This window comes from Balaenoptera borealis (assembly GCF_965194805.1).
Source record: "Balaenoptera borealis genome assembly, chromosome: 4".
In the NCBI taxonomy this organism is placed as follows: domain Eukaryota; kingdom Metazoa; phylum Chordata; class Mammalia; order Artiodactyla; family Balaenopteridae; genus Balaenoptera; species Balaenoptera borealis.
The window spans coordinates 100,043,647-100,065,045 of record NC_138861.1 but is presented as its reverse complement, the minus strand read 5'-3'; the positions used below and the strand labels follow the sequence as shown (position 1 = coordinate 100,065,045).

The 21,399-nt window shown below is 38.8% G+C and overlaps 1 protein-coding gene across 5 annotated transcripts in view; it reads right to left on the bottom strand.

Annotated features, from left to right (window-relative positions):
• PPARGC1A (PPARG coactivator 1 alpha) overlaps positions 1–21,399 on the bottom strand; it is a 466,423-nt gene that overhangs the window by 84,321 nt on the left and 360,703 nt on the right. For 3 of the 5 annotated variants that reach the window (XM_082389218.1, XM_082389214.1, XM_082389217.1), the window contains exon 2: positions 9,933–10,112. In XM_082389218.1, the coding sequence (XP_082245344.1) occupies positions 9,933–10,112 (180 nt within the window). Of the gene's footprint in view, positions 1–9,932; positions 10,113–14,071; positions 14,219–15,056; positions 15,319–21,399 lie in introns of those variants that run through there. The other 2 variants (XM_082389216.1, XM_082389215.1) reach the window with 2 other exon arrangements.

Below are 21,399 nucleotides of genomic sequence, written 5' to 3'. Positions count from 1 at the left end.
AGGCAGTACTTTAAACCTTGGTCATGTCAGGTGAATGTTGGCAAGAGTTCTGGAACGTCTGCATAACAGAATTGTACCACGTTCTCGATCAGGTGCCTGGGAATGGGACAAGGCCACAAACCATCAAATCATAAGCTGTCCCAGACACTGTTTTTGGTCAAATCATTTCCTCCTTTCTTTCCCCGCTTTCTTTCTTTCTCTTAGCAAGCTTCAACCAATTTGCAAGTGTTCGCTTCCACAAGGACAAATTTGGAAGAGTGAAGAACAACCCAATTTATCCAAATGTGGAAGGAAATGAGGGAACCAGGTGCCTTGCTAAAGCTAGATATCACAAATTTGCATAAGTAGTTTCCCAACGACAGAAGTGCTATTTGGAACAAAATAAATTGCTTGTATTGTATGCAAGGGCACAAACCTTGACCAAGTTTGTGGTTGCTTCCCTGCTCCTATGTTTCTTTAAGTACACCCTGATATTCCTGCTAAGAAGCCCAAGTTGGTGGCCCTCTGTAGGTAGATCTAAAAGGATAATAGTTTATTTATTATTTCATTTACTTATTTGTTTTTAGGTAGACCTAAAAAGCTTACTGTTTATCTAGAAGTCTTCAACATCTGTATGTGACTATTAAGAAAAATAAATAAAAAATATTTGAAATATGAATTACATTGCTGCAGGATTTTCTAGTAATTCTTTTGTTTCCTTTTTGTTTGTGTGTTTGCTTAAGAGTAAGTAACACCCTTAGCTCTCATTTTGAGATCTAGCAATGCAGTCACTGACCGGAATCGTGGATCTTTTTTGAAAGATTTTAATTCTAGTGTTTCGGAACTTCCACACTCTAACAAAGTTTGTTATTCAAAATCTACATCTCTTTCTACTTTTCCTGTTGGACTGAAGTGAAGGTGTTGTCGGTCTGTCTAGTAAATCCAACCCACAAGATAACATAATCACATACATTCATTTCTCAGAGACCTTGGCGGTTCTTATCTCCTTGCTTTTATGATCTCTTATGAACAGCCAGGAATAGCAATTTGCAGGCTGTTTGTAAAGCCATCGTAGTCTGAACCTAGCCTTCCCCTCTTTTATCACACGGCAATATTCTGCAGCTAAATCCCATTCGCCACAGCAAAATTTGCTCTGAGCTCCATTTTCGAATAATTTAAGTATTCTCTGTGTGTATGGAACGTATCAAACATGCAGTGAAGGGCTATTATCATTTCAATGAACTATTTATTAATAGAAGGTGGTGTGTGTGCTTTGCTTAGATTTATTGATATGCTGCCCACTGTATATTGTAGCCTGAAGCTATTTAGTTCATGGTCATCAGCGTCTCAGACAAGCAGCTCTGTGGCTCTCATGGTCAAAGTTCTTCTTTGTGCTTTGCTCAACTTTATTTTACCACTATATCCCCTACAACCTTAAACACAAGGCTTGAGTTCTGTGTTAAATCACAATTGTTTCCTATTAAGTGTTCCAAGCTCCCCATTTTTATTAACAGTTACTTTATTAAATCCTTAATAACATAGATAGAATAGTTAGTTAATTTGTGTGTCGAGCCATGGATGCTAATTTGTAAACATAATAACATACTGCAATCATTTGCATAATAGCATTTTAATCTTTTTAGTAAAAGCTGTAATTCCCTACAAAGTACACTGCAGTAGAAACTAAGTGACTATTGGTAATAGTACAAAGGCCTTAAAATTCTGATCCTATTATAGTGTTGGAACATACCCAAACTGCTTCCATAATCTCTGAAATGTTACTATTCTCTGATTTAGGTGTCTGTGTCAAGAATAAAAATGAAGTATAACTGGTAGCAATAGACTATTTCCTAAATGTAATTTAGTATTCACTAAGCACAGCACTTTGCAAATAGCTCTGAGGCTTTCCTTCAAAGATCAGAGCTCCAGCCTTGCATATTGTGTGAGAAACACCAAGGATCTCACACTAAACTCAGTTGTGCCGAAGACAAGGCTCCAATAAATCATGCTGATGTGGCACAGGGCAGGGCATCGGCCACCAAGAATTTGGCTGTGAAGTCTCCTCCCTCCTCCCTGCCCGACCAGCCTGCTTTTACCTCCTTGAACTAACTGCTTCTGAGCAGAAGTTTGGGAGAGAATGAAAAAGTGGGGGAAATAGTTAACAAAGCTACTTCTAAAAAAAAAAAACACAAAAAAACACAAAAAAACAACTCTAGAGGGGGCTTGAAAGAGCCCATTAACACCAATCACAAGACTGGCCAAAAACAAAAAAAAAACAAAAAAAAAGCCTACTTGTTTAAAAGTCAAGCCAAGTCATTTTACGCAAGACCTGGTCATTCATTAATCTATCCGGCTGCAAACCTTGAATGAATAACTTGCTCTAGTAATGGAGATGGGCAGGTCTACATAGCATCAGTGTTTAGGATCTGAAACTATGCAAATTATTCTATCATTTTGGAACAGAAAAGGCACAAAAGTATCTCCTATTATCATTTTGGGGTAAATTGCGTAATGGATAAGAAGTCATTTATCTTCGTAAAAATTTGCCCTTGCCAAGAGTAGGAGTGTGTATTTCCTTGTGTATCTCTCTCCCCGTTTCCCTTGCTCTCATTCTAGCTGCTTGTAATTCAGCATCTTTGGCAGGCTACAGTAAAACACAGTGCCCTGCTTTGCTTTCAAACTATACCTCAGAGCGCACAATCTTGAAAGTAACCTGAGAGGTTAAAGAAGAAGAAAAAAATGGTCCTTACAAAATTGTTTTACATCACAGGCAATTCATTTTATAAAACACACAATAAAAGTTTTCATTGCTAAAAGAATAGGCACATAATTATCGGGACAGATAAACCTTGTTAAAAATGTGAAGTCTGGGGTAGAGAACAGTGGAAGAACAATTTGGCTGTCGGTCTTTAATGTTCATCTTTTTATCTGCTTTGGGTGTTGATCTCATTCAGAGGTGAGCCATCTGCTGGGCTGTGTTTCCACGACATTTCATATAGATAGGGGGAGGAGGACAAACAGACACTATGTATAAGCTTACTATGCAAGCACACATAGTTGCTATACAAAGGGACAGTTTGTCCACTGCAGCACCCTGAATCTTGATTACTTTAACCTCGACTAATATCTTTGAAGTAAATCTAAGAGGCATTGCGCCACTTTTTCCTGATTCCTCCCCAAGTTTTCCTCCTTGTGAATGTGGGTCTCCACTTTCCTGGCTCCAAAGATATCCAGGTGGAGTAAATTTTATTTCAATGACCCACTGGAGAGTCCAGGAGGTAGGAAAAGCCCAAGATATGTCCATAAAATGTCTCACCTCCTTCTTGGAGTGCCAAGAGTATCGAAATAGTTGGTCTCTATCCCCAAAACACAAACTAGTACCTTCTACAATCATTATGCCCAATTACACATATGGATTCTCACTTTCCAAATTGCAAATGCCTAAGAACTGGATTGACTTCCCTGAAAAACAGCAGCCGACCTCATCTTTTGTAACCACAACTTACACTAACAAAAGCAACCATCAGGAAAGTTAGTGGTGAAGGATGTCATTTAACCGGCATCCTTTGACTTACTATTTATTAGTAGGGATTGATGCCAATAGACATAGCCCCATGGGTCAGAGCTCCTGAGCCATATTTTTCCAGTGGTCAGCATAATGGCAAGGCGGAAACAGGGTGATAAACCAGATGTTCCCAAGATAAGGCAGATGTTATCAAGACAAGAAGTCTAAACGGTCTTTAACTGAGGTGTGTAGAGAAACACACACACACACACACACACACACACACGTGAACACTACTCAGTCTCCCAGCTGGATAAGCCTACAGTAGAGGTTGAAAATAAAGCAGCACACAGGCTGGGTCAGATTGTTGCTTCCTGATTTGTGACTCTCCAAGATGAACATCTAACTGATTTATACCCAGAATTTGAAATTTTGTGGTAGGCTACAAATGCAAAGATAAGTACAACATAAATTTTTAAAATACTCCATAAGTCTCCAGGAGTTTCAACATTCTTCAATGTTCTTATGTTACAGCCAATTATCTCCCCACTTAAATGGCTATTATTTTCTTACTTGAAGTCTATATTCTCCCTAAGCGTCATTACCAAGTGTGGCAAAAATCTGGTTGTGGGCCGTAAATTGAATTTAAATGACAAACATTTATTGATTGCAAATTGGAGATTCCAGAAATCTTCAAGAAATGATTATTGTAAATGAATTCGGTCTCTCCACATAACAAAGGAGAATTTATTCTCCTGATGATTAAATTAAGGGGAGGTGGTTTGGACACACATTTTTTTTCTCTGTTTGTTTTATTAAAATCCCAAGAGGTGTGCCATTCATAGAAAAGTCTGCCTGACCTCAGGCACAGTCAGAAGCAGGAATTCATTACCATGGAAGGCTACAGAATTTCCTCCAAGGAGACAACTGAGAAAAAGCAGACACCACGTGAATTTGTGGATTGGGTTAAATCTGTTCTGCCCTTGACGCAGCAGGGAGATGGGAGCCCCTTTGTAAAATGACTCACAGTCTAAGAAAGTGCTTCAGCTCCTAAAGGTGAGCAGAAACTTAACCAGATAGATACCCATGAAGTTCCAATTCCCTTTGGAATATTTTTGAGTTAGTCTGCTTTGCCACCTCCCTCCCTAACCTAACTCATATTTATCAGGACTGATGGAATTTTCCTTTGAGGTGCTTCAAATTTTGTTCCCTGGACGCCATCCCCTCTGCTGTCACCTTGTCCCTTCCCTGCACCTGCATCGCATGGGGTTTGGAATGCAACAGAGCCTGCTGTCAGATTTCCTCTACTTTCTTCTTGTCCATAGCTCTTAGAACGATCAGAACGATCACCCTTAAATACCATCTCTGTCACATTGCTCTCCTGCTAAAAATCTTCAGTGGCACCCTAATTCCTGTCGTGTAAACACTTGCAACTGGGTCCTCAGGGCCTGGCATAATTTTGTACCCACCCTAAATCCAGACTAACCTATCTTACTCCTGTGCTCCCATTAATACATTTTTCACTTTGAGTAAACCAAGCTCTTTACCTTCATAAGCCGTCTATGAAAAGACTTCACTCTTATTCTCTTATTAACCTGGGTGATGTTATTCTTGCTGATTCCCTCCTTAGCTAGGATACATACATATACACACACACACACGTACATATATACATGTATACTTGAATACACACAGTCTTGCAATATTTGCCAATTGCTAATATATATATAATATAACTCCATGCATATAACTATACATGTGCACATATACATGGATGTAGATAGTGTTACGTTGTTCTCCAATTACTGATATATATGAACATGTACATATATCTGTATATTTGTATACATAGTCTTCCATTATTTGCTAATGGTTTCCGATTTCACCCTCCCAAACTAGATTTAAAGTCCTTTAGGGGAAATAGATCTATTGGAGCTTTATATGTAATTTTCACATTAGCTAACGCAGTTCACACCATCAATAAATATATGATGGTTAACTCATTCATGAGGTTGCAATTATTTACTGAGTACACACTTTCTCCTGCTTTCTAAGAAAACATCTAGAAAAACATCAGTGACCAAGACAAGCTGGTTCCCTGCTCCCAAAATGCTCACAGCCTTTTGAATAGCCAAGATCTGTTGTTTTTAACTTCTTCATAAGTATATAATATATGCCCATTGTAGAAAAAAATTAGAATACAACTGAAAGTCGAAGGAAAAAATGTAAAATCATCTATATTCCCACTATAATGATCGAATATTCTTGAAAGCTTCCATCCACCATTCCCTGGTGGCATATAGCAGGACACCTTACAGACAGATAGCAGGAAACCACCTTTTTTCTTTTACAAAAGTTCACAGTATCAGACCTTCCTGCAAGTTTCAGTAATTACCCAACGTGAATGCTGGCCACAGATTAGAGACCTTCCCTCCCCATTAGCAAAGGCAGCCTTCAGTACGTATTATGAGCAATGACCTAGAGAGAGCTACATTCTCACTCTCCATGTACTAAAGAACCCCAAGTAGCTGCATTCAGAAGTTAACAGACCACCAAATGAAAGATGCCCATTCAGTGGAATCAAGGAGGCATCAAAGCAGAGGTTAAAATAAAGCAGAGACAAGGTGGCCCACAATGTCCCAGAAGAGCCAATGTGCTATTTAACCTAACCCATGCCACCCATCTTTACAACACTGCCATGCTTTAAAAGTACTTCTTTATTCTCCTCCTTCAAACAATGCACAAAGCGACAGAGAGAAGGAAGTTGTGTTGCAATATTCTGAAACATAAATCTTGCTACCAGCCGGTCCAGGGACAGCATCCTGTTTTCCTGACACATGGATAAGATAAACTGGCTGCTGCACCTATAGGCCTCGTGTCCTGTTTTGCTAAGTGGCTTCTGAATCATACGTGGTCACCTGCATTTACACATCCGAACATAGGTTGTGCAAGCAGATATTGCTGTTTGTGTGCCCAGTTACTCAACCAACATGCACAACTACGCGTCAGCTCACTCTCCTCCCACTCAGGAATTCACTGTTTCCCAAATTGGGACATTCAATTCCATTCTTTTTTTTCTTCTTCTTCTTAAGTCATTCAACACATAAAAATCAAACTAAGATTCAAATTATGGAAGAGGTCAAAGGAAGAAATTTCTATTTATTCCCAACGTTTAAACATTCTGCAATACTAAACGTAACTCTAAATACCCGCTTTCTTCCCGCTTTGATGAGAATTCAGAAATCCTGTGGCCAGTGTCCAGCAGTGTCATCAATGTGATACTTGAGTCAGGGAAAAGTGTTGAACTGCTCGGTGCCTTATTTTATTCTGGGAATCCAAGGTAGATAATGCTTGTTATTGGCAGATCAGAGGTGGCAGAGACCGTGACTGTTGGGCTTGCTCAAGTACAAGGCCTTCACAAATGTGATGAGGCAGGGTTTTGAGAATTGGAGGAGAACAAGGGAGCACAGGTGAAAGTCCGCTGTGAGAGGTTTAAAGTCACAGGCGCTGGGAAATGCCTTTGGGGTAATGCCGCTTTGGTAGAAGCAATGTGCAAAGCTGTAGCCATTCAAGGGTTACTCTGTTGCCTATGGAGCTTCTTCACAGGGGAAGACACAATTTTAGAATTCCGCCTATGCTCAAAACACACTTTTTTCTTCGTTATAGAAAAGATGTCTGAGTTTAACGCTAGAGGGCAAAGAGTAGAGGCATCTTTTCTGTATGCAAATGCTGAGGAAGCTGCTTCTGTGTGTAACAGTATTGAGTATTGCCACATTTGGCCTTGCCCTTGGCATCGACAAAGAAGAATGGGTTTCGTGACATCAGAGAAAACTGTTATGGGGACTTATTGATACAGTCACTTTTGCTGTCTGCCACTAAGAGAATTCCTGACATATCAGTCCTGGGGCCCTGGGCATCTCGATAATTTTATATGGCTTCTAAGTCTTCATATCCTGTATCATAACTCTATTTTCTCTCTCGGAAATCTGACGGATTCATCTTTAGTGTTTTCTAAAAATTGTGGCGACTTTTTTTTTTAAACAGGGTTTCTTCACCTCAGCACTATGGTCACTTGGGGCCAAATGATTCTTTGCTGTGGGGAGCTGTCCTGTGCATTATAGGATGTTAAACAGCATCTCTGGTCTCTACCTACTAAATACCAGCAGCACCTCTCTGCCTCCTGTCCTAAAAAATCAAACATCCCGCCAAACAATGCGAAATATCCCCAGGCAGGCAAAATTGCCTTCAGTTGAGAACCACTGGTTTAAAATGAACTGATGAGAGATTAAATGAAATAAACCTTGTGTTTAGAGTGTTGAAAACAATTCTACCAGTAGTAGAAAGTTATATAGGAAAACAAAAGGGGTGTCTTTGTGTAGATTAAGCATCTATAGATATATAACTAGTTGCCAAACCAAGTCTCCCGGAAGTGTAAATGAGAAGTACCTCATGCAGGTGCCACGACATGAAATACAGGGACACCAGCCATGAAAAAAAGGTGTATTTTTTGCAACCAGCCCACAAGGGAGGCCTTGACTACCACGCCATTGCCCCAACCACCTTTTAGTTTTTCCCTAACCATCTTCTACAAAATGCATGGCATTCATCCAATGTGAAATAGTCGATTTTTAGATAAGAGGTCTATGGAGATGGACATTTTTAAAAGTACTGTTTACTTAATGCAGCATGACTTAAAATGGGCCTGTAACCTGACAAGTGTACTGAATGAGGAATGTTCAATTTACCAGTTCGAACCAGCCAAGTCCTCACATGAACTTTCTGAGACCCGGCTGAGAAGCCTGGGAAAGTATAACTAACCACAAACCCTCAGTGTTTCCTCCACCTGATTCCTTCTCCCCAGCCTTCACTCCATTACCTTAAGCACTCTTCTAAGACCCACTTAATGCTCCAGACATATTATAAAATCTTAGCGGTCAACAGAATCTACAGCCACCTCAGCTCACCAGCTATATACCTGCTTCCATGTCAACCAACACTGAAAGGAAAGATTCTGTTCTATTTTTAAATATATTGAGCAAAGAAGCAGCTTGGTATGTAAAGGATGGCTGTCACCCAAATTCACTGTTATTCTATTTTTAATCAAGGATAATAGACTTTGAAGTCAGATACATCTGGGGTTCAAATCCCACGTCTTTGTCAACTGTGTGATTTTGGGAAAATCACTTAGCCTCTCTGAAACTCACTGTCTGCATATGTAAAATGGGAATGATAATAATAGTACCTAAACAGTAGGTTGTTTTGAGGGATGAGTGCGATGACATACATAAAGCAAAAGTGTGCTAAAATGTTGGCCGTTTTGTTATTACTATTACTCTTATGAACATACTATATTCATCATTCACCCACTATTCACGAAGCACTTATTCAACACCTTCTGTGTGCTGGAAAAACTCAGTAAATATTGTAAAATGGGTTTTCTTAATGACTCAATAAACATTTATTCAGTGCCTTTTATGTGCTGGGTGCTGGAAAAACTCAATAAATATTGTAAAATTGGCTTTCTTAATGACTCGAGATTTCAACCAAACAACACTGAAGTATAAGAAATGTCTCTGCTGGTGGATAAAAAATACATTTAAAGTGCTTTGTATGGAACCTGGCACATGGTAGATAGAAAATGTTACGTGATAATGGTGGTGCTGGTGGTGGTGATATTGAAAACTAGTTGATTTGATAATCTTTACTCAATTCACTTGCCAGAGTTTGTCCCTCTAAGAAACCATTTATTTTCAAGTAAATGAGTACTGATCTTGTAAGAAAGAACTTCTTTTCTCAAAGTAACTGTTTAATAGATGCAGATTAACATTCTTTATTACAGGGTAGGCTTCTAATAAAGAGTCTAGAGTCTGGGAGGTAATTCTCACTACTGAAAAGTAAATTAATTTTGACTAATTTATAAGTAAATATCAGAGTGGTTGGGCTTAGTAGTTGGGCTTAGAAGTTCCCATAATATAAAGAAATCAGAGGTACGATTATAAATATGATAATGATAGTAAAAAAAAAAAAAAACTGCTCACTTACTTTGTAAAATAATTAAAGGTAGACCTCACCCCTTGGTTAAAAAGAAATGTATTCTTTTACATTTTACATTAGTTTACAGTAGGCATCACTTTCTGTGGGAAATAGACAGGAATAAACAGGTGTAGACGTTTGTTCTTCTTTGTCATTTATTCTTTCACAATCCCTTAGTATTTCAACACAGTTTGATGCACTCTATTGTGGGTCCTTAGGGCCTTAATTCTCAAAAAAAAAAAAAATTTGTCTTACAAAATTGTTTTTCCACAAAATAGGAAGTGCCTAAGTATGATAAAAAGTCTTCTGGTGACAGCAAAGTAAGAACTCATTATGCTTTCAGGCCAATAATCATGTTAGTGTGGCATAAGCCAAGTTCAATGAGAAATTAATTTTCACCAAGGGCTGTTCTTACCTCAAATATGTTTGAAGGCTCATTGTTGTACTGATTGGATATTATTTCTGACTGGTCACTGCACCACTTGAGTCCACCCAGAAAGCTGTCCGTATCCAAGTCATTCACGTCTAGTTCAGAAAGGTCAAGTTCAGGAAGATCTGGGCAAAGAGGCTGGTCTTCACCAACCAGAGCAGCACACTGCAGGGGGCAGGGGAGGAAAGAAAAAAGCTTTCATTAACTGCAGGAATTTATTAAACTGCAATAGCATGTGATAGGAATTAAGCCTGGTTAATTCAACGACACCACCAAAGCTGGTTTCCAGGGTTTTAGTCCCCAGAATAAACATCCTAAATTCTTTACCTCACTTTGCTCCCAAAGGATACTTTGCCAGAACCATTCCATCCCAAATTCTACCTCCAAATCCATAGTAAATGCCATGCTTCCATGAAGCCTCCTCTGATTCGTCCAGTTAGAAATCAACTTAGATTTGTTGGTACCTCTTTGATAGTAAGCACTTACCAAGTTTCAAATTGTTTTCTGGTTAACTATATGCAAAATTTCACTCTACTCTTAGAGTATAAGCCCTTTGAGGGAAAGATACAAATTTGATTTCACCTTGCAATTGCATCACACATACGAGAGACAAAATAAACGATTACTAAATGAGAGAAAAAAAAAAAAAAAGAACTATACCAGGAAAACTTTCTCCATTTACTCTCTCTTTAACCATTATAATCCATATAATTCATTTAGCAACTAATGATGCAACGTCCTTTAACGTGTCTATAGTTCTCTTGAACTGTTATTTAAATCTTTTACTTTTCATGAGCTTCTGAACTTCTCAAACAGGTCAAAAATAAATCCATTGAGATGAAGGACAAAAATCATATTTTTTATGATCTTTGGTATCTTTCGCTATGTGTAACTTGCAGGTCTTGTGTGTTGGTGTGTGCGTCTGTGTATATGTGTATACCGTTGGGATCACCTGAAGTCTGAAAAGAAAAACCACTCTAGCACACCACAACTATGTTTTTGTTCATCATTTATATATTCCTAAACTATGCTCTAAGTGAATTCAAAAGAACAATTCTTTATTTGGAGTTTTAAAAATGATTTCAATACATTGAGAGGCTTAAAATACCCTCTACCGTGACTGGGCTGCTTGTCACCTCCTTGCATAGAGTAAGTGGCCTGTTAACTCTCCTGCACTGTGGCTTTCTGAGGAAAGTGGACCCGCTTCCTAAGGTGGGCTTCTAACCTCGAACTGGCTATCTGACTGCTGATTCATCACTGCCAATTGTGAAGAACCCTGCAGAAACTTCCTTTTGAAGGGATCTGGTGATGCCAGAGCCATAAGGACTTTATCTATCTGCAAGCCGAGGGGTCTCAATTGAAAGGCACACTCTCTGAGGTGGTCCCCTCACGGCCCTCCCTCCCAAGGCCAGGAGAGACACTGGGGAGTTCTTCCCATCCAGGCAGCAGTTGGGCATGAAGCTAAAGATACTGCTTGACATTCAGATTTTGAATAAAATGAGTTCTACGCAGATTTTTTTTTCTCAAGCACCTCTGTCATCCCTGGCAGGCTACATTACACGGGTCATATGCAGCAGCATGATCGTAAGCACCACGCTGAGAAGTAGGTACTGGGTAATGGAGTCAGCAGTTGGTAAGGGGAGGCTGGGAGAAGCCTGAAAATTCCTGCACTTCCTCCCTAAGACCACTGGGCCCCACGGAGATCGCAAATTGCAGGCACAAAGGTAATGCCAAGAAAGGGCAACCCCCTTCATCTCAACTCTTTCCTTATCATTTTATTGGTCTTTCTCTTTTATTATTGGAGCTAGCCCAAAGTTACAGATCCGTATACTTGACTAGATTGATAAGTAAGCGGAGGCTGGGCTGAAGAGAAGATTTTGTTCTGGGACAGTGTTTGGATTTTGTTACAGGCACAACACTTCCCAGTCTCCACACTTGCCCACTGCTTGTCCTCCAAACACAAACACACACACACACACCCACACACAGTTAACTCTTCCACAACACGACCAATTCAGAGACAAGGGGAGAACTTTTTCGCTGGTGCAAAACCCACTAGGATTAGGGGAGAGTCCTTAAAATAAAAAGCATAAACAACAAAAAAGAAAAATAAGTTCGACAACGTAGGATCTCTACATCTGGCTTAAATTCCTTTTGTGGAGAGCATACTCTAGAACCCGTGTTTGGGAATGCTGATACCAACTGGGGGACAACTTCTTGCTGTCTCTCTCTTTAACAGCCCTCTCGAGGCATGATTTCTTCAAAACCCTTTAACCTTTCAGAAATATGTATTTTTCAGTAACTTTTGAAAACCATTAAAAAGATCAGATCAATGTTTTGTATTTTACTCTGCTGTAATTCACATATTTCTTTCCTTTCCTCTCTCTGTCTGCCTCTCTCATTTTTGCTTTTCTGTTATCATTGAAAAATGTGCATGTGCTCTTGCCAATGCTGACGTGCTAATAAAATCAGGGCTTCTGAACGTGGCATTATCCTGATAATCTAAAACACATTAGTGGTAGCAAGTGTTCCTGTTATTAATTTATATTTGGCCTTTGGATGATGCCAGACGTAACAGTCCGAGCCCTGGAACTGTCCCCATCTGACACTCTGATATTTACTGCTTCCCTATACATCTGTAACAGGTGTGCGTTATTGCAATTACGGAGATACATTCTACTGCCTCTTTGCAACTATGACAGCTATTTCACAACCATAGCCTTAATTTTATAATAAGATTTAAGAGGATAAAGCAGTCACTAAACACAAAAGGCTAATTATTGTACGTTATTTCACCCCAACAGACTTTTCTCTTAGTTGAAGAGCAGACAATAAATTAGCTTAACTGCACTGATGATAATGAAACATTATAATTAAGTATAATTCTCCATTAACCTTTTGGAGGTTTTTGTGCCATTGATGGTAAATTTTAAAGGGAGAGAGAGAAGAAAGAGTGGACTTGGTCACATTAATTACATTAATGAAAAAAGAATCTTACTTCTTAAAAAAAAAATTAGGACAGGGGATAAGGGGCAGGGCAGGGGTCAGTAAAGAATGACAGTCTTAGTAGAGTGTATGTCATCGGAACTGTCTCTATCAATCTTGGTAAGCTTATTGGACATCACCTTCATTAAACTGGGAAACACCAGGGACTCGGAGTAGCTATAGTGATGGAGGCCTTTATTAACCAATGTACTGTCCCGTCATTATGTGCAAAAGGGCATAATACGTTTTAGGATGACAGCAAACATTAATGATTCAAAAAATGAAAGCGGCCTACGCTACCTGCTGCTCGTAATATTTGAGCCTGGCGGAGGTGATTCCCAGGGCCGCCACCACCGAGGTTGGGCTGCTAGCAGCCTGCTGCCTCCAGCGCAACAGAGAAGCGACTGGCCCGTCTCAGCTGACCGACAACTCAATCCACGGCTGGACAATTAGCCCGAGACCTCACCTCCTTAAGAACAAAATTAAAAAGCCGCTGTTCTAAACGGTTCTGACGCTTATTTGAAAATGACTGCAGGAATGCCAATGAGGAAAATAAATCTTCCCTGTTTCCATGTGATCTAGTTCTTCAATCAACTCCTAGCAGCATCAGGAAGAATACATGATGCAAAAATGAAACTACAGCAGCTGAGACCCACAGTGCCAGCCAGACAACCACCCACAGGATACTCCAGCTACTCGAAGACAATTAGGACTTTGAAGCCACTTAGATCCCTGACTCGTAATAGCTGCAGGACGTATGAATTATCCATAACTCTTCCACCTTACCAAGAAATCACAACAAGATAAGAACAGTTACAATCCGCAAATATGTATCTGCCAAGGCAAGAGAGGGCAAACGGAGCCAGCATTTGCAAGCCCAGCGAAGAGTTAAGAATCCAGGGCATGCCTCACTAGAGAGGAAAAATGCATTCACAGACGGCCTTGGCCAAATTATTTTCACTTTAGATGTGTATCGCAGCACCACATGGACATCTTATTTAATCAAATCACGTGTAGCCCTTGATCCTCCCCTTACCCTACGTGCCCCCAGCTTCCCAGAGGAAGCTCTCCCAGCCCTTTGCCAGATTCATTGTTAGCCGCTCAGATCCTCCCTGCAATTCAATTCGGGTCCATCTCACCAGAGTCCACAGAAAGTTTTGCTTGTTTCCCAAGTTGGCCAAACTTTCCGAGAACATTCCATTGTGTTGAATGCGAACATGCCGCGGTCCTCCGTCCCCCCCGCTAGTCACTCTAGACTCCAGAGATTACGAGGAAACCGGCTCGCTTTTCTTCCCCCCCGTATGAATTGTAGCCAGCAGAGACTGTGGAATTGATGTATTGCCATCTATTTTTACACAAGCAGCGAGCAGCTCCACACACAGTCCTGCATAAACTCTATTCTCTCTCCGGCTTCAGGCAGCTCTCCGTGGTACAGAGAGATTTAACCATTGGCTTCCCTGCCACTGACGCTGATGGAAAACCTTGCACCGTGAGGCTTTTTTTTTTTTTTTTTTTCTTTGCTGGCCAAAGCTTTCAACCACAGAGGAGTTTTAAAAGAATCAGCTTTGTTGTTTTGTTTTCTGTGGGAAAAGCAATCTAAAATAGCCCAGCAGGATTATTTAGGATTTTGTGAGTTCTCTGATGAACAGAGAGAGAAGAAGAAAAAAATCCAGACTAGAGTCAAAACTGACTAGATTTGAGCCCATCTATTTTAATATTTTTATCTTCATCTTATTATAAATAGAAATGGCATTTTTCCAACCAGGCCACTAAACACCACTGGAAAGACTTCAGCTTCTGATTCATATCAATATCTTAGGGCATAAATATTGCATATGAGTAGAAACAGAGCCAAAGGCACATGGAAAGAGTTTCTAACTGCAACAGATCCTGATGACAGCAGCTAAGCTTTGATTTGTTCACGGTATCTCAGAGCCACCTTAAAATAGCAAACTTATTGGAGTTAAGATAAGATTGAGATTCCCTTCCCAAAGCTCCTGCCCGGGCTACTTTGCTGCCTCCTCTCCTCGCCCAAGCCCAAGCCCTTCCCCCTCTTACAAGCATAATTGCATTGCGAGGGAAGCTTCCGCCCTGGCTGCAGTGCTGAGTCCAGCCCCACCTCACCTCGATGTCACTCCATACAGAGTCCTGGTTGCACATGTCCCACGCCATCCAGCTCCTGAATGACGCCAGTCAAGCTGTTTCAACTCCAATCCACAGGGACACAGAGCACACACTCATGCAGGCAACCAGCCCCTTACTGAGAGTGAACTGAAGGCACCTGTCTTACTACAGTCCCCAGTCACATGACAAAGCTATTAAAAAGTAGGCTGGGCTGTCACTCACCCAGCCTCCCTTCTCCTGTGCTGCTAGCTGCTCAAACTCGTGACGTCACTCAAAGGCAGCCCTCTGCCTCAGTGAAGTAACGCTTAAAAAAAAAAAAAAAAAACGGAAAGAAAGAAAGGAAACACTTGGACTTTTGGAGCATCATGCTGTGACTAAAGCCAGCTTTGAATGCCACCGACTCTAAATGGAGCCTTGGCCATATAATAACTAAAATCCCCTGCAATCTTTTTTTAATTTATTTTCCTTCCAAAACAAGCAAGTGGCAAAGCTCTCTGTTTCATGACAGAGTAACTACATTCTTAGCTAAAATGTGGACTCCCTCAGGACTCAGATTTGAAGACATCCAAGTGGACTTGGTTTGGGACTAAAGCAAGATCTTATCACATGATGGATTTTTATGAGACATTTTCTACTTGGGGGAAGTGTTTGAAAACAGAGAATGGGGCATGCTTTCTTTCTTTTTTTCTTTTTTTTTTTGCTTATTTAATCAACAAAACAGCCTGTATTTGTTAAGGTATAAACAAACTCCTCCACCCAGAAATCTGCTGTCCCTGTGGCAGTAGGGAACACCAGCTCCCGAGAAGTGTTACTGCAGTTTACTTTGTTCCATATAAGGAGAACAAGCAACAAAATACCACCCTTTCAGGGTCCTTCTAATTATTTCCATTTCTCTCATAGGCTCTCAGAAAACAAGTTGTTAGTAAAGACATTCGCTGCCGCTTTGCCCAGATCAGCTTAGTTTCCCGGCTACCTTTTTTTTTTTTTTTCATACATGTAGCATTTCCTCTGCAACTGCCTTAGGGTGCCTTTTTGAATAAACACTGGATTCCAACCCTAGTACCCTGGGTTGTGCAGTTTGCCTTTGAGATCAAGAATGTCCATGGAGTAAGGGAAAAATACCAACATGCTATTAGCAGAAATATTCATTTCTTGAGCTTTTTCATTTTTTGAATTTTTCAGCTTCTAGCCTGAGACAATGAGGGCTAATGCAGGTTCAACTGTTTTATGATGACACTACATATTGAATCCATAACAAACTCAAGGTACTAGACAACGCCAGAAAACACTTCCCATAACACCACAGAGGTCGGATTTAACCCTTCCAAGTTCCAGAGTGATGTTCACGTGGATACATATTTGTGAATATACATGTTTTTATAAAATTTTAAACCCCATTTATTTTAAAAATCAACTCAGTCTTTTACTTGATAATTACTCATCTGAAAAAAAAATTCCCCAGGGATCTAAAAATGATTCTAAAGCACTATTCATTTAATCTCCTATTCTACTAGGTTTAATGTAATGAATTTGCTATTGTCCATCCCTTTATCAGGAAAAAAATGGTGATTTGCTCTAAATATAAAGTAGCTCAAACATTAAAGTGAAAGAAAAAACAAACCAAAAAACATCAGACTGTTTCTTCTTTCAGATCACATCTATTTTAAGAAATTTGTCTACCCTGAGATCTGCAACAAGTTGCTAGTATATTCCTGAATAATGTGATGAAATTGACAGTTTGTCATTACTGGACGTAAAACGATGGCCAAAAGCTTTGACGTTTTAAGTTAGCTGAATACATTTCACTGGCACATTTTCCCTCTTACAAATAGCGGAAAATTACCATAGTTTTAATTTTCCAAATCAAGAAAGAACAGGAAAATACAACCTCGGGAAGGCTTTTATACGTGCAATTAGTGGCATTACTCTGCACTCCCCACAAAGAAACACTAATTTTCTTCACAATTATATTCTGATTTAATGTAAAACTACAGTAAATTATTAAAATGCAGGGCAAAGGTCATTGGCTCTGTGCTCAACACAGTCAACTGTGAAATAATATTGGTCACTTGACCAAGAAGAGTTGATGTTTATTCACTATTATCAGGTGATCCCTGTGTTGTGATAATTCTCTGATACTTTTGTGTTCATTGAACACTAGGCATCCATTATATTTATGTGAATACATATATATTTTTTAATCCTATCTTTTAGAGATGTTCTTTACACTGGAACATTCTGTATTATTGTTTTTGATATTTAACCTGTTCATATTATGTTATCGGGGTTTTCTTGTTTGTCTTTTTGCCGCCTAATTCCACTTTTTCTTAATCAAATCAGCACATCCACTGAAAGCAAAGGTGGTTTTATATATACATACTTTTTTCTTTTTCTTACCATCACGAAGAGGGTTAGTTAGGAGTCAAAACATTGAAATGATTTATAAACTCCAGCATACTGTAATTTTTCCCTCAGATTTCTATTATTGTACACATAAAAATTTAAATAGATTCTTGGGGAAAATTAGAGTACCTTCCACTGCTGTTTTTTTGGTCTCAAAATTACAACTCTAATGAGAGGGATACTTTAGAGGTCTTCTTATAACTTGGTTAATTAGCTCTTCAGATTAAACTTTCTCTTCTGTCCAGTTTTTCTTTTCTCAGGAGTACATAAAGTGTTAGTTGTTCACCAACCTTGGTCTTTCCTGGTTTCCCAGGATGTTTCTATATTTGATTCCCCCTCTGCCTTGACTGTTTCTCTTCCTTTCTCCCTGCAGCCCTCATTTCATCCCTTCATCAACTCTGCCTCCAAGATTTCCAAATGTTTGGTTTCAATCAACAGTGATCTATTGAAACCTTACTGTGTCCACAGCAATGTATTGCAAAGGCTGCTAAGAAGGCATATGTCATGAACACAAGGGAACTTACTTACAATTTGGGAGGATGACAGACCTTAAAAACACAGAGTAATCTGATATGAAAAAAACATTGCTATTTTGCTCAATATCCAATTCTTTTCTTCCTTAAAATACACCCTTTCTAGGTACAAGGTCCTTTCACTAACCATTAAATTCACACCCAAATCAACCCCATTTTGTCTCAACAATAGAAGGAGGTATTTATTAACATCTGTTGAGTGCTCATAATGTTCCATATCTACACAGAGCCTGGATTCCACCCCAATGGAATTTCTCCCCTCAGTAGTTCGGTTATTGTTCCCCAAGACTCCAACATTGGTGGAGGCAAGAGTATCTATCCTTAAAGTCGATAAGAGAGAAATTAAACCTTCAAGAGAAGAATTCAATTCTATGAAAAAAATTTGACAAAGTACATAACGTTTGAGTTTCCTTCCCCTCTCCTGCCCCAGATTGCAAGGCTTTTGCTGCCCTGCCTATTTCAGACATCTGCCAGTTATAAAAAATAAACACCATCAAACCCAAATACCCAAGTAGACAACAGCAGAGACTACTGGTTTTGATCTCATTATTGAACATAGGTGGGAACTCAGAAGTGAAGAGCTACTAGTATAAATATCTTTTTGCTCATTTGTTTTTCTAAGCTTACAATAAACTACATGAGAATAAATTTAAGGCTAAAAGTTTTCAAAGAAGAAAAATGGGGAAGAAAATATACAGCAGCGCTTACAAGGGCTAGACACTGAAATTAGCATTTTAGATACCACACTTCAATCAATTTAGTCCTCAAAACTACCCAATAAAGATGATCTGTGTACCCATTTTATAACTGAGAAAAATAAGACAGAGCCAGGATTTAGATAACAGCTGAAAAGAGCATACAGATCTCTGAAAACCCTTCTAGGAAGAACTAAAGTTTCATAATAAGAATAATATTCATTCCCAAATCAAAAGCACAGCAAAGTCCCCCGAGGCAACTTTATAACCTAGAGACTGTCTATGTAGCTGGAAGCCAACATTCCTGGGAATGCTGCCTGCATAGAAAGGAAAGGGATCTGCCTAGAATGGCTAATATTTTTAAAGTTAATCATTGATAACAGGCATTCAATTGCTGGCTTTTAATTCCTAGAGGGGCTAACTGATCCTGAAACCCCACATCAGTCTGAGCACGTGCTCTGAGCCCCTGAGACGTGTTTGAAGCTGCTGCTGTGCGGGGCACAGAAGTTGGTAGCAGGGCAGGGTATAACAAAGGCCTCTAGCCTATCACCACTCTAAAATGAAGTCTTATTTTACACAAGATCACCATGGTGATGTCACTGTGAACTGAGCATATTTGGAAAACAGAGGAAAATCAGTAGTCGGCTTTAATGCCTCCTAGCATTTGTTTATTTATTTTTTTATCTTCTAATAAACTAAACAACTTCAGCAACCTCTCTCTCATCTCCAGTGAAACCTTCTGCAGACCAGCTCTATGCAACTGAGCCTGTATTTTAACGTGGATCTCAAAATCTGCTCTTGGCATTTTTCACATTAAAATAAAAAATAATGTGCAAATTAATCCAAATTGCAATCAATTGGACTAATCTAAACATAAGGCAAGAAGTATGCTTATTAGGCCCACAGATAAGAGATAATAAAAGGATGGTTAAAATCTGATTTTGTCTGATGCTTAACTCTGTTGTATTTGTGCATTTATAGACATTTTCATTTACCTTAATTATTTCAGGTTAATTCATTTATAATGCAGCGAGTTATTGACTATTTAAACAAGAAATGTTCAATAGGATTATTTAGCATTTTTTTTTTACTGAAACTGAAAATAAAGCACATCATATCTTATTAAATTTGTTATTATTTAAAATTTTAAAGTCCTATCGAACCTCAATAACATAATTCACTTGGTAAGAGAGATATTTTATCCCCTAACTGAAGTTACTGAGGGCCAGAGAAACCTCAGGTACACAAATTGTTAAATTGGAAAAAAACTGTTAGTCAAACAGTTCCCCCTGTTTGGTACTTATTTCTAGAGCTGGGGTCCTAATGAGCTTAACTTTTCTTGATTGTAGAGAAAAAATTGTATTTTCAACTATTGTTGAAATGGAAGAATTAAATAAGTGAAGTGTTTTTTTTTTTTCTTTTTCTTTTTTTCAATCCCACCAGGTAAGATTCAGACGGGTTTTAGTTATTTTGCTTTTGTTTCTGTTGTGGATTTCTCCAGTGCTTTGGTATTTGAATTTTACTCTAGCAGAGTGAATATATGTCCTAAAAATGTGAGGATGTAGAAAGGAAATAAATTCTCATCTTAGGAAGCAATTAGCTTAAGGTCTAGCTAAATTTTGTGATGCCTTATATAAACTCTTACTTTTTTTGCTAGCCCAAGTAAACACAAGATTTTTGAGGAAATATTCTTAATCAAGAAGACCACTTCTAAGACTGACCTCCACGTAGCAGCTCAATCAAAAACAGATGTCAAATACTACTGGTCAGATTATAAATGAGTACAAAGTTTTCTAGAGGACAAGCAGGCAGTATGTGTCAAAAATGTTAAAAATGGGCATCCGCATAGATCCAGAAATTCTACTTCTAGAAGTTCATTGTAAGGAAATAACAGGGGGATATGTGCAAAGATTTTTAGTGTGAAGATAGTCAATGCTACATAATTTACATTATTGAAAACTTGAAAGCAGTGTAAATGTCCAACAGTAATGGCCTAGCAAAATAAATAATGGAACACTATATATATATAAACTCATATATATTCACACACATACATTCATTATGTATATATATTCAATGCTATCATTAAAAACTGTTGTGAAATACATTAATGGCATAATGAGAAAATGTTCAAAATATATTAAGGTTTAAAATTTTATGTTTGAAAAAACTATAATCACAACAAATTTACATATAAATATACACTCAGAAAGATAGAAGAGCTAAGAGGATAAGGAGAAAATATAACAAGGTGTTAATAGTGGCCGATGACATAAGTTCTTTTAAATTTGTGTGTGTGGGGGGGGTATATGTGCCTTTCTGTAATTTTTTAATTTTCTATGCTAAATATGTATAACTTTTATATTCAGAAGAAGAATAAAAACTATTCATTTTTAAAAGAAATATAGAGATTCAGACTTATAACTGTGCCTTCTTAACATACAGGGAATGTAGCAAATAGAAATAGCCCCTGACATCCAATATAAGTCTCAACATTCATCATATATTTAAAAGAAAGCCATTTCTGTATATGAAATCGAGTCTAACAGCCACTCCACTCAGGATGCAAAGCTGAGAGAAGTTACTACCTGGAACCCTGAGATACCTCTGAGCCCCGACTTATAGGGATAGGAAAGCTATCCACTATTAGCTTGCCTCAGAGGTGGGCCCAGACCTCTGACACCCAGATGCCACAGCCATCTTCACTTTGTT